We start from the raw sequence: 15,118 nt of genomic DNA, 5'->3' as shown, positions 1-15,118 counted from the left end.
GAAAATCCTCATGATATTGGAGTTGGCAACGATTTCTCAGATATGATAACGAAAGCACAGGCAACAAAACAAAAATAGACAAGTGGGACTATAACTAACTAAAAAACTTTTGGGCAAAAGATACTACCAACAGAGTAAAAAGGCAACCTATAAAAAGAGAGAAAACATTTGCTAAGTGTGTATGTGATAAAGTGTTAATATCCAGAATATATAATGGATTCCTAACACTCAACAACAAAAATCAAATTACTCGATTAAAAAAATGGGAACAGAGTTATACAGACCTTATTCCAAAGATAATACACAAATGGCCAACAAGCATGTGAAAAGATGCTCAATATCTTTAATTACTGATGAAATGCAAATTAAAACCACAATGAGCTATCACCTCATATCCATTAAAATTGCTACTATCCAAAAAGCAAAAAATAACTACCATATGATCCAGCAATTCTACTTGAGTACATATCCAAAAAAACTGAAAGAGGGGTCTTGAAGAGATATCTGCATATCCATTTTCATAACAGCACTATTCACAATAGCCAAAAAGTGGAAGCAACCCACATGTCCATCGACGTTAAGAATGGATAAACAAAATGTGGCATATACAGACAATGGAATATCATTCAGCCTTAAAAAGGCAGGCAATCCTGTCACACTACAACATGGATGAACCCTGAAGACATTATGCTAAGCAAAATAAACCAGTAACGAAAAGACAAAACAATCCCATTAAATGATGTATCTAAAAGTAGTCAGATTCACAGAAACAGAAAGTAGAATGGTGGTTACTAGGGGCTGGAGAGCTGGTGGTGAGGGGAGAGAGAAAGGGAGTTGTTTAATGGGTACAGAGTTTCAGATTTGCAAAATGAAAAAGTTGTGGAGATCTGTTTCATAACAATGTGATATACTTAACACTACTGAACTGTATACTTGAAAATGATTAAGACTGGAAATTTTCTGTTTTTTAATCACGATAAAAAACTTTAAGTTAAAGTTTATGTAATTAGCCATATCTCAATATGAGAATTATTAAATATAAAACACATGGTTAAAAACACCAAAAAATCCATTACAGTAATGCCTAAAAGATTCTGAAAAGTATTTTAGATTCTACAAAAGTAATATTATTAAAAATATAGAATCCTACTTACCTGGGCTTGTCTCTTTTTTCTCTTTGTCTTTCAAAATCTCGTCCTCTGTCTTTTCCATCTTTTGATTTTTCTTCTATCCTGTCTTTTACTTTATATTTTTCTTTATTTTTTTTCCCCAAAGCAATATCTTCCTGTATAGGAGGGGGTGGACTAGGAGTACGAGGTCCTTTCTTTTTACTTTGGCTGCTTTTTGAATTCCTGAAGGTAACACAAAGTTATTATTAAAAGTCTAAATACTTTCGTAAGATCAAATGGCTATTTTTTTATTTTAACAAAGCACATTTTTTAAATGGCAGCAATCCTTTCAATAACATGCCTTTTAGTATTTTGTATGCTAGTAATCAATATCTAGAAAAAACAGAAATGAGCAAAGAAATAATTTACTTGCTACTTATTTCATTAACACTACTTATTAAATAATATTAAAGACAGAAGAGGAGTAGGAATAGATTCTTTCAGAAAAAAAGTAATGTAAAGTAAAACAATTGTATGAACTAAATTTTTTTTTAGCTTATGTAGAAAAGTAGATTAAGAAAGTAAAAATCATCTATAATTCCAATGCCCAAGGATAACCACTGTTAACACTATGGACGTATGTTCACAATGTCTCTTTCTCTTCCTCTCTCTTTCCCTCCTTCCCCTGCCACACAAAATCCTATTAGGTTTTGTAAATTTTTTGTACTAAATATAGTATGGGTATCTTTCTACAACAAATTGTAGATTTAGATGATTATTAAATTATATAGGATTTCCCTGTATCAATATGTTCTATAACTTCTGTAAATATTTCATATTTATTTTTTATCATTACAAAGAACACAGAATTATATCAATTATAAATGAAATCTTAAGCACTGTTAGTAAGTATTCATTTAAATTTCTGAGACTTGTTAAAGAAGTCTTTCCCAACTTTTAGATTATAAAGATAGTCTCCTAAAATTTTAGAATTTTGTCTTTCACATTTAATCTACCTAGAATTGATTTTGGGGTACAGATTATTCTCTTTCATTTGGTGCTTTAAATAATTTTATCTAAGTGGTATACTTTTGAGCCCTTATATCTCCAAAATTATCTGTTTTTATTGCATACCTGAACAGTTTGACTGAATGCAGCATTTTGGTGTGAATATTCTTCTCCCTCAGAGCTCTATAAATATTATCAAAATATCTTGTAAGTATTTATTTAGTGTTATGAATGAAAAGTCGAAAGAGTCGATTTGTTTCCTATACAGGTTACCTAGATTTTCTGTTGGGATCCTTATAATACATTATTCCTTATAAATAAAAAAATTTCACCAAGATAAATCAAGGTTTTCTGTTTTTAACCTTTTCTAGCACTCAGTAAGATATTTCAATCTGAAGCCTCAAGGACTGTTTAATTAATTTCACTAGTTCTCCATATGACCCAAACCTCTCTGGTGTCCTTTATTATTATTACAATAATGCATCTCCTAGAACTCTCCTCCATATCTTAGTTTTGTTATTTCCATCTCTTTTGCTTTCCAATATCCTAAATATGTTTTTAAATTTGGTAATTTTTCTTCTAAGCAACACTCATTCTACTAATTCTAAATTTGGGAATCTCATTATTCTGCTATATTCAGTTTAAAAATTATTATTCTTCCAAAATATCTTTGTTCACAGATGGCTTATATTTTTATCATCAACTGCTCTCATATCAATGCAATATCTTTTCAAATTGTCTAAAATTATGAAGTATTTAAATTTGTTTCTATTTTCTGCAACAATGAGTGTTCAGTTGAGTACTAAGTTTTAAGTAGCCCTTTCTTTTCATGTATCTGGTAAGTTTTCACTAGGTACTCATTTCACTCTGTATTGATTTTTATAAATGATGGCCCTAAAACTAAATTCTAGAATTTACTTCCTGTGACCTTGAGGTCTCTAATCCCAAGATTTCTTAGCTATAAAAAGGTAACAGATAGTATCTTTCTCAAGTTGCTGATAAAATTTTTTTATAAAGATAACAGTACAAAAGCGACTGACTTGTGGTAGCCATTCAGAAAATTTAGTTCTTAGTCCTTTAACCCTATTTCGTTATCATAAATAGGATTACAACCACCTAACAAGTAAGAAATTACTAATTTATGACCAAATCTATTTTTCATCTTTGTCTTCTGCCATGAACTATATCAGTCACAATCTCATTGCATATTTATGAGATGACTCAAATATTTTATGTATCTAAAAGTGATGAAATGTCTGCATTTCTCAATATTTTTCCACTTAAAAGATAAAAACTAATCAATAGTTGGTATCTACAACAAAACTTATTATAAAAACCATTTTGAAAATAAAATAATCGATACAAATTGAATTACATTGCTGCCTACGACAAGTGTTTACTAAATTTTGTCTTGGGCACAATGTTGAACCTTACTGTCCAAACTTTTTTAAATCAGATATGACCAAATGACCACATTCTGGCCAAAAGCATGTAAGTAGAAGTGATGTACACCACTCTACACATAACTAATAAAAGATTCTATATTCCAGTCAGTTGTAAACTATATAGATATAAATGTAAACACCAATTACTTTTTTTTTTTGCACATTCCATTTACTGGTGTCCTCGAAAGCCCAAGAAAGTAGAGTCATGGTCAGAAGGAGCCTAGGTTACTGAATTTCCAAATACAGGAGAGCTACCTATTAATCAGAAACATACATTTGATTTCACTTGAGTGAGAAATAAACTTCTGTGTGTTACACTCACATTTGGGGATTAAACTATTATAACAACCGGGAGTATCCCAATACACTCACTAAAGTACAGTAGTTCTTCATACTACCATAAAAAAGAGGTGGCTGTAAAACATAACTATGTTACAGATAAAGGGCTTTCAAGTATCTTCCAACCGAATGCGCCAAAATTGTTTTTGCGAATTCAGAAGTCAACAAGACCTTTCAACACTTTTTAAGTCATTCAATTATTCTTCAGTGGCACAGAGCCCACTTCCTATTTGTGGCATAGAGCTCAATTATCTACTTCTATCATTTTTAGATCATTACTCTCTTCCCAAAACTACTTATTTTGAACAGCTTTTGACATACTTCACACATCTTTGTACAAAGAGCTATAAAGAAAAATTTACTTCATAAAAACTAAGAAACAATGTACGTGGCCAGAACAGATAATACATTTGCTGATTCTAAGCCACCTAATCTCATATATCAGTATAAAGCTTACTATCAGGCTAATCTCACAATGAATGTCAAAGAAAACTACCAGCTCTCAGAAAGAACTATGAGCTTTAACTTATCTGAAATTTTCTCTGCCTTCTCAATATGATAACCATGTTAACATCAAGAAGTTTACCTGATTTTCACCTCAGCTGACTTACTGGCATTGGTTGAAACACTGCACGGAATTTTAACTGAAATTCTAATCTTTACTTGTTGCTTAATATGTCTTCAAATAGTTTATAGTACGATCCAGAAATCAAACTAAAAGTTGATGATCTAACACATTCTAGGTAATGTAAACTGCATGGCCAAAGAAAGGCTACACTCAATTCAATATTTTCTATGTAACTTTAATGTACTGATTTCCAGGTCCTTCTGCTTCTATCATTAAATTAACAATGCATCTTAGTCAATAACACCATAAAATACAGGTAATATCGTAGTTAAATCAATGTAATTGTTCATGCTAAATATTCATCAAAAGATAAGTGATTACTAATCAAGCAGTAAGAAAAGACTATGTGAAAAATAACAGAATGAAACTACCCCTCATCTAAATAGTTATCAAAACTTTCTATGAAGAGACTAAACTTCAAAGATTTTATAAATAGAAAGGTTAATAAGATGAAAAAAGGGCATTTCTGGTATGCTGCTTTTCTGGAAGAAATAAATAAAATAGAGGGAAAGTTAACAACTGGTTAGCCAAGTAGACATAGATCAAGTGGGAGTGAGTCACATCACTCTACTCCCATATCCCTTGCTAATTTACTCAATCCCAGGAGCAAAAGAGAGGATCAAGTCAACTTCACAGAGTGCCTCATAAAAATGCAAAGCTCGAGAAGTCAAAATGGCATAGATGATAGAGGCTTTGTTCATCCACTCTTACGACCACATCACAGTTGTGATGGTAACAGGGAGCAAACAGTAAGCAGAGTCACCCAGGGTCTAGATGAACAAGGCCTACAACTAGGAGGAGAAATAAGAAATCACCCTACTACAGTAGGGGGTAGGACAGAGCGAGGACACGAGGCTTCCCGGTCCCTAGTGACTGGGTGGGACAAAGGATACAGCAACCAGCAGCTGCAGATGCCTCTTAAAGGGACCATGTCCACGAGCACTTTCACAGTGATGGACGTGCTCGCTTTGAGCACCAGCTCCTGGTCGGCTGCTTGAGGGACACCAGAGACTTACAGAGGGACACTGAGTTGTTACCGCGAGGGCCGTAGGCGAGGCTTTCTCCCAGGCAGAAGTGCTGGTGCTATCCATTGTTCCTCTGTTGAGCCCTCCCCCATCCCAGTATGCAGACACTGCACCACCATAGCTGAGACATCATCAGACTGGATAACAGAGGTCTCTCTGCCCAGAGGATTCTCTGAAATCCCCCAACTCGCAGACCCACCCAAGCCACATCTAGTTGTGTTCTTGGCGAGTCCTGTGCAACTTTCAGAGCAAGCTCCAAGACCCACACTGGTGGCAGCTGACCTCAGTTTCTGGTGTGGTTTCTTGAGGCAACTATAAGCACAGCATCTGTGGATTGCTTGCTGAATCTTAACAGGTAGCCCCAGAGGCACACAGGCTGGGGCTAAAATCGGCCTGCTGCTGAACCCCCATCAGGACTATGCCACTGGACACCTACTACACACTAATAAGACTGGAAGACTTAGGAGTTTTGTTTAGTACATAGAAACAGACAAGGAAAGGCAGACAAAATGGGAAGACAAAGAAGCTGAAACCATATGAAAGAAGAGAACAGAGATCCAGGGAAAATGAAGTCAAGCAATCTAACGGATGCAGAGTTCAAACACTGGTTATGAAGATGCTCAGTGAACTTAGGAGAAGAGTAGATGAACTCAGTGAGAACTTTAACAAAGAGTTAAAAAACATAAAAATGGAAATGGAAATTATAAAAGGGAACCAGTCAGAAATGAAGAATGCATTATCTGAGATGAAGAGTATATTAGAGGGAATTAACAGAGTAGATCCAGAAGAGGATGAGGAAGCCAAGATCACCAAATCAGAAAGGCCAAAAAAAAGAAAAAAGCCAAGAATATAAAAATAATTTAAAGAATCTTTGGGACAAAGTTAAGTGCAAAAACATCCATGTAATAGGGGTACTTGAAGGAGGAGAGGGAGAACAAGAAGTGGAACAGCTATCTGAAGAAATAATGATGGGAAACTTCCCTCATCTGGAGAAGGAAATAGACATATAACCCTGGGAAGCTCAGAGAGTTCCAAAAAAAAGGAACCCAAAGAGGCCCACACCAAGACACATCATAATTAAAACGCCAAAGATTAAATATAAAAAGAGACTGTTAAAAGCAGCAAGAGAAAAGCAGTTAGTCACCCACAAGGGAGTTCCCATAAGACTGGCAGTTGATTTCTCAAAAGAAACTTTGCAGGACCGAAGGGCTCGGCAAAAAATATTCCAAGTGTTGAAAACCCAGGATCTACAACCAAGAATACTTTATCCAGCAAAACTATCATTTAGGAGTCTTAGGACAGATAAAGAGCTTCCCAGACAAAAATAAGCTAAAGGAATTCATCAACACCAAGTCACTATTACAGAAAATGTTGGAGGGACTTCTTCAAGAAGAAAAAACATGTATCAAAAACATGAATAAAAAACAGTAATAACTACATATCTATCAACGACTACCTCAAATGGAAAAGAATTGAGTGCTCCAAGCAAAAGAAAGAGAAGCTGAATGGATAAGAAAACAAGACTCCTACATATGCTGCCTACAAGAGATTCACTTCAGATTAAAAGACACAAATAGACTAGAAGAAAGGGGATGGAAAAAGATATTGCCTTGATGGACCTAGCGAGTACTGCGCTAAAATGAAGTCAGAAAAAGACAAATAAATACATGATTTCACGTACATGCAGAATCTAAAGAACAAAATAAACAACAATAAAAACAAAAACAGAAACAAACTCATAGATACAGAGAATATTTTGAGGACTACTAGGCAAGAGGAGGGTTGAGGGGTTGCTGAAAAAGGGCGAAGGGATTAAGAAATACAAATGGATAGATACAAAATAGTCATGGAGATATAAATGTAGCATAAGGAAAATAGTCAACAATGTTGTAATAAATATGTAAAGGGGAAGAAGGGTACTAGATTTAGAGGGTGATCACTTGAGCTCTAATCACTATGTTATACAACTGAAACTAATATATTATTGTATAACAATTATAATTGAAAAAACTCATTGAATTGTACAATGTAAATATGAGCGATTGTCTACTATATTTCAAAAAAGCTGGGGAAAAATTTTAAAAAATAATAAATAAATAAAATGCAAAGCTCTATGCAAAGGAGGTGCTGTGGGGAGACAGAACAATAAACCATTAAGATACCAATCTTCAAGTAGCTTAAATTTAATAGAGGCTGTAAAACATGTATGTCATGGCTAAAATATAATGCAAACAGGAATTAATATTAAGAGAAAGATATAAATAAAATCTGAAAAACACACAGGGAATAGAAATTATGTTCAGTAAGGAGAAATGAGAAAACTTAACAGAAAAGAGAATTTGAGCTAGACATTGACGGATCAAACTTGGAAGAGTGCAGGAGGAAGACTGAACAAAAATATGGCAAGACTGAAAGATCAAAGTATGAAATTCACTCTAAAATTTGAATTTCTCTCAAGAGAATGAAAAAATCACTGAGTTTTTCAATGACTTAATAAATTAATTAGAATTAATCACTTAAAGTTTCTCTTACATCTATAACATAAATAGGTTGGAGTAGATGAATGAAAATGTTTACACGTGTGAGGAGTAGACACTCGATAAAGTCAATACAGTTAACAGGATGATATAATAATTTAGGCAGAAAGTAACTGGAGTGTAAAATAGGGTTAAAGCCTCTAGAAACTAGAAGGAAGGAGTCAAATATGAGTTTCATTATGGGTTAATAAGATAGACAGGGTTTGCCAATTGGTCAAATGTTGGGAAGAAATTTTTACCCAGCTTTTTTCTTAAATAAAATTAGTGTATATAATTTAATTAAAATTTAAATAGTACAGAGTGACATTAAATGAAAAAGTGTCTCCTGTCATATTTTCTCAGTCCCTCGATGTGGTAATATTTAATTATTTCTATTTTTATTTCTTCAACTGGCTACTACAATAATTTTAAATAATATGTTATTACTGCTACATATGTACTATAAAGAATTTAATCTCTTGATCATGTACACAAGGGACAAGAATTAAATTCAGTGTATATAACTTCTAATAGCGAAAAACCAGAAACAACTTAAATGTTCAACAACTGGAAACTATATATAAATATATAGTATAAATACTAAAAAGAACTAATGCTAAATGTATCAAAATAGACAAATGTAAACAAATGTTAACTGAAAAAGCAAGTTGCAGAAGTTATAATCTGTATTAAGATTACAGAGATGAAAATACTACTGTACATTGCAAAATAATACATATTATGAAAGTATAAAGATATGCGCAAGTATCATAAAAACCAAATTCCAGAGGGAAAAACTGCAAATTTATCTATTGTTTTATTTCTTAAAAAATAAAAAGCTCTGAAGCATATGTAGATGTGACACTTTTGTTTTATTGTTCTCTATAATTTTCTTTCAAATTAAAACAATTCACTTTTTTTTTAGAAGAAAATAGCTTACAATAAATACTAACTGTACTAAAAGTACCCTTCTATAATCTACTAAGCAATCTTTTGAATATCACTACAAAAAGTACAAAAAGCTATTTCTTTCTGGCACTATTTATCACTACTGACCTCTGCTGGTCCAACAAGGGAGAGGATACTGCAGTTGTCTTCCTGTCCTTCTTGCTAGTTGAAGATGACGACTTAGGGCTTGATTTTCGCTTTGGAGATTTGCTAGACTTTCTCAGAGAAGGTGATGGAGGTAATTTTGACCTAACCACTTCTGGTGAAACCTTTCAAAAGAATTCAGTAAGTCAATTCACAAACCCCTCCAATCATAGCTGTTATATAATCAGGTAACAAAGCATGTGAACATGTGTTTTTAAATACCAAACTTCGGATGAAATATTGTTATGATACTATGTATTGATATCAGTCTGACTTCTGAACCTGTGCTTTTAACTAATATTCTAATTAACTTCCATAAATAACACTAACACCAATAAAGTTATAAAATTTCAAAATCTCTTCAAAAAATTACAAATTATATTCTCAAATAAATTATATCTCTCTCTACTATTTAGAAAAGAAACAAGTATTCTAGAAATAGCATATAGATTCAAATCCCGTTTCACATTAGCTGATGACCCCAGGCAACAGAACCTCAGTTTTATTCACCTGTTGAATAGGAAAAATATTTCCAATTTATCTAGTAATGTGAAGATTAACTGATCAACATATATGAAGTAACTGATATATAGCAAGTTGACCAATGTATCAATATCCTAATTTAAGATGTAGCAAGCAGCTAATGAGTTCTCTGAACAATATTCGCACTGAAGTTAACTTAACATATATTTCAATAAATAGTATACCTCCTTTTTAATAATAATTTCTTCTCTCTTCTCCATGTTTTCTTGTTCCAGCTTCATTAATTCCCTCTGTATCTTCTGACGCTTCATTTCCAATGACAACTCATGAACATAATCATAATTAATATCTCCATTGTCAGAATCTTAAAAATAAAAATTCCATTGCTTGTCAGAAACTATCATAATTACCTATACCAAAATCTAGAGAATCTTTTCAACTAATTTTTAATGTAAACTAAAATGATGGAGTCTTCCTAGACTAATATACTTCTAAAAAATAAAGAAATATATGCTGGCTCTCACCCTGTCTCACGGACCAAGAGAGAAGAAAATTTATTTAAGAGGCAAAATTGCATCCTTTTTTTTTTGGACCTAAACACCTTGAAAAGTTGTTCCCAGAGACAAAACAGGCTCCCTATGCACTGAGTTTTGGAAGGAGAGAGCTGTGGAGACTGTTTGGTGCACTCGGGATTGGATGTCAGAAACATGGCAGAGTGAGAGACGTCACCAGAGCTCTCCCCTTGAAACAACAATAAGCTTGACATATAAAACTCAACAAAAAAACACCCAAACTACACACCACCAACTCTGAGTGTGGGATCTGCACATAAGAGCAACCACACAGAACCCTGGGAATCCGGCAGCAGACTGGGAGAAACAAAGAAGTTGCCTTTCATAGTCTGAGCTCTCTGCAGATAGAGGGGGAGGGGTGAAGCTGCACCGGGTTCCTTGTGAGCTCCAAGCAGCCCGCGTCAGAGCCCCGGTTTCAGGGCAGAAATCAGAGAAGTGGAGACAGCAGAGAAGCAGGGATGGCAGAGAAACAACATCTGATTATTACCTGCAGAGGTTGCAAAATGCGAGGCTGAGCTGCAGCCCCATGACCCATATCCTCTAAGACCGAACACCGCGGGGCCCCAGAGGAATCAGAGCAAACACTACTGAAACTGTCGCTAATACTGACAGGGACTCAGACTGAAATTAGCGAGTGGGACTGAATATCTATAAGGAAAAAAAAGGCATTATTAAGACTTTGTATAAAGCAAGGATCCAAGAAGATTAGATGCCATCTACTAGAAACCAAAAGAAAAACTCCTTTGCAACAGGCTAAAAATAGACCTTTATATAATAAATCTTCCTTCTGGGGGAAAAAAAAAAAAAACAGAATACACATCCATTAATGCCCAGACATAGAAATAAATACCATGAACAACCAAGGTGACAAGGCATCTCAGAAAGAAATAGAAAAATCTCCACAAAATAAGCTTAGAGACATAGAAATAGGTGATTTAAATGACAGAGAATTCAGGATGGTAATTCTGAAAAAATTAAATGAGATCCAAAAAAATTCACATTAACAATTTCAGGAACTGAAAAAACGACTAGATGAGTAGCATAAATTCTATTGAAAGGAGACTGAAACCCTCAAAAAGAACCAAACAGAACTTCTGGAGATGAAGAAAACACTGCAAGAGTTGAAAAATGAAGTAGCAAGCTTGGGAAATAGAATCGTCCAAATGGAAGAAAGGATCAGTGGAAGACAGAAATCTAGAAATAAATCAGAAGGAAGAAGAAAAACCAAAGAATGAAAAATAATGAAAGAGAAATACAAGAACTAGCTGATACCATCAGGAGAGGAAACGTAAGAACAATGGGCATTCTTGAAGGGGAGGAAAAGGAGCAGGACTAGAAAGCATTTTTAGACAAATAGCTGATGAGAAATTCCCAAATCTAAAGAATGTGCTGGAGCTTGGAATTCAAGAAGTCAACAGAACGTCCAGTTATATCAACCCAAAAAAGGCCTTCTCTAAGACACATTGTATTAAAATTATCAAAACTCAATGACAAAGAAAGAATTCTCAGGGTGGCCAGGGAAAAGAAGACCTAACCTATAAACGAAAACTCATTAGATTATCAGCATAAACCTTACAAACCAGAAAGGAGTGGAATCAAATATTCAAACTATTAAATGAAAGGAACTACCAACCAGGAATAATATATCCAGCAAAAATATATCCAGCAAAGCTCTCCTTTACACATGAAGAGGAAATAAAGACCTTTCCAGATATACAAAAATTGTCACTACGAGGCCTGCATTACAGGAAATACTGAAAAGGATCAGCTCACCTAAAACAAAATGACAACAAAAAATACATGACTAGGAGTAAAGTGACTAGCAGACAGATAAAAGAGGAGTACAACCCTTAGTAAGAACTGGACATTATAGGCTTAAACAATAAGAAGAGATTTGCTATAGCAACATAGTAATGAATGTTTAACATAAATAGAATTGAGACAACAATGACAAAAAAGGGGAGATTCAAAGATGCAAATTTGCAAAGGAAAATGGAGATAAGGCACACGCAAAAGAAAATGGACATCTGTATGTGTGTGTGTGTGTATATATATATATACATACACATATACACACACACATAGATATGTGAGATATAGATATATAGATATGTATATAAAACTCCTCTACATATTTGTAATGGTAACCAAATGCCAAAGATTCAGAACTGAAATACATAACATAAAACAAGAACCAGAGAGAAAACCCACAAAACCCAACCAAAATTAAAAACCACACACAAACACAAGGATAAAGCAGCATTGGAAATAGCGAGATACCAAAAAGCAAACATAAAATGGTTACAGGAAATCGTCATATTTCAATAATCACCCTGCATGTAAATGGACTGAAGTCAGGAATAACAAGGCAAAGAGTTGAAGATTGCACCAAAAAACAAAACCAAATTATATGCTACCTCCAGGAGACACGTGTCATCTCAGCACCAAAGACAAATATAGGCTCAAAGTAAAAGGGTGGAAAACGAATTTCAAGCAAATGGCATTCAGAGAAAAGCGGGAGTAGCAGTACTAATATCGGATGAAGTAGACTTTAAAATAAAACAAGGTAAAGAAAAATACCAAGGGACACTTTATAATGATAAAGGGAATCATACACCAAGAAGATAAACACTTATTAATATCTATGCTCCCAATCAGGGAGCCACGAAATATAAAAGCAATTACTAAGAGAAATAAAGGGAGAAACAGACCAAAACACTATCATAGTAGGGGACCTAAGTAACCCACTGTCGGATATGCACAGATCATCTGAACAGAAAATCAATAAGGAAATAACATCATTAAATGACACGGTAGACCAACTGGACATAATTGACATTTGCACAGCCTTTCAACCAAAAACAGCTGCTTATACATTCTTCTCTAGTACACATGGAACATTCTCAAGAATTGACACAGATATAGCCCCAACAAACATAAGAGGGTTGAAATCATACCAATCATATTCTCTGATTATAATGCTTTAAAGCTGGAGATCGACTCTAAAAAATAGCAGGAAAAACCACAATTACTTGGAGATTAATCAACATGCTACTGAAGAATGACTGGGTCAGAGAAAAAATAAAAGGAGAGATCAAAAGATACCTAGAAACGAATGACGGTACAACATATAAAAACTTTTGGGACACAGCAAAAGCGGGCATAAGAGGAAAAATCATATCATTACAGGCCTATCTCCAACAACAAGAAAGAGCCCAAATAAACAACCTAACTCTTTATCTTAAAAAACAAGAAGAAGAATAAATGTAGTCTAAATTCAGCAGAAGGAATGAAATAATCAAAATTAGAGCAGAAATAAATGAAATTGAAAATGACAATCAAAAAAAAAAATAGAAAAAATAAATGCAACTAAGAGCTGGTTTTTGAGAAGGTTAATAAAATTGGCAACCCCCTGGCTAGACTCACTCAAGAAAAAGAGAAAGGACACAAACAAAATCAGGGATGAAAGAGGAGAGATTACGACAGACATCACAGAAATACAAAGGATCACGTAAGAATACTATGAAAAAGTATGTAACACCAAATTTAATAACCTCAAAGAAATGGACAAATACTTAGAAATACACAACTTTCCTAGACTGAACCAAGAAGAACTGGAAAATCTAAATAGACCGATCAGCAGTATGGAAATTGAAACAATCGTCAAACACTTACCACAGAGTAAAAAGTCCAGGACCAGATGAATTCTACAAACATTCAAGGAAGATTTAATACCTATTCTCCTCAAATTCTTCCAAAAAATCGAAGAAGAGGCAATACTTCTCAACTCATTTTATGAGGTCAATATTACCCTAATATCGAAACCTGGTAAAAATACAAAAAAAGAAAACTACAGACCAATATCTCTTTGGAAGATATATGCAAAAATCCTAAAATAATAGAAAACCGAATATAGCAACATACTAAAAGGATTATAACGCCACGATCAAGAGGGCTTCATCCCAGGGGAACAGGGATGGTTCAACATACGCAAGTCAATTAATGTGATATACTACATAAACAAATTAAAAAATAAGAATTATATGATCATATCAATAAATTCAGAAAAACGCTTTGACAAGATACAGCATCCAATTATGATCAAAACACTTAACTAAATCAGTATAGAAAGAAAGTACCTTAACATAAGAAAGTCCATATATGACAAACTCTCAGCCAACGGTATACTGAATGGTGAAAAACTAAAAACCTTTCAAGATCAGGAACAAGACAAGGCTGTCCACTATTGCCGCTGTTATTCAATATAACATTGGGAGTCCTAGCAAGTGCAGTCAGGCAAGAGAAAGATGTAAAAAGGCATCCAAATAGGAAACAAAGAAGTCAAACTGTCACTATTTGCAGATGACATGATTCTCTGCATAGAAAGCCCTAAAGACTCCACAAGAACACTATTGGAAATAATAAGTAAATACAGCAAAGTTCCTGGATACAAAATCAGTGTTCGAAACTCATAGCGTTCCTATACTCTAATAATGAAGTCTCAGAAAAGGAAATGGAAAAAATAATTCCTTTTGCAATTGTAACAAAAAGAATAAAATACCAAGGAATGCATCTAATGAAACATGTGAAGGATCTATATAATGAAAACTATAAAACCTTATTAAAGGAAATCGAAGAAGATACAAAAAAATGGAAAGATATTCCATGTTCTTGGATTGGAAAAATCAACATAGATAATATGACCTTATTACTTAGAGCATTATACAGATTTAATGCAAGCTTCATCAAAATCCTATCGGCATTTATTTAAAGAAATTGTAAAAAAAATCATCAATTTGTATGGAAGCACAAAAGACCCCGAATTACCAAAGCCATCCTGAGAAAAAAGAATGAGGCTAGAGGCATCACTTTGCCCGACTTCAAATTATACTACAAAGCAA

At 33.9% G+C, this 15,118-nt stretch overlaps 1 protein-coding gene across 11 annotated transcripts in view; it reads right to left on the bottom strand.

The window, feature by feature from the left end:
• Window positions 1–15,118, bottom strand: part of ZC3H13 (zinc finger CCCH-type containing 13) — a 113,421-nt gene that overhangs the window by 67,044 nt on the left and 31,259 nt on the right. For 6 of the 11 annotated variants that reach the window (XM_023536681.1, XM_023536678.1, XM_023536682.1 and 3 more), the window contains exons 6-9: window positions 9,870–10,009; window positions 9,127–9,287; window positions 2,244–2,300; window positions 1,155–1,352 (exon numbers count right to left, since the gene is read on the bottom strand). In XM_023536681.1, coding sequence (XP_023392449.1) covers window positions 1,155–1,352; window positions 2,244–2,300; window positions 9,127–9,287; window positions 9,870–10,009 — 556 coding nt within the window. The remainder of the gene's footprint in view (window positions 1–1,154; window positions 1,353–2,243; window positions 2,301–9,126; window positions 9,288–9,869; window positions 10,010–15,118) is intronic. The other 5 variants (XM_011370376.2, XM_011370372.2, XM_023536683.1 and 2 more) reach the window with 1 other exon arrangement.

This window comes from Pteropus vampyrus, unplaced genomic scaffold, assembly GCF_000151845.1.
Source record: "Pteropus vampyrus isolate Shadow unplaced genomic scaffold, Pvam_2.0 Scaffold167, whole genome shotgun sequence".
Classification (NCBI taxonomy): Eukaryota; Metazoa; Chordata; class Mammalia; order Chiroptera; family Pteropodidae; genus Pteropus; species Pteropus vampyrus.
This window is presented reverse-complemented; position numbering and strand designations above follow the sequence as displayed.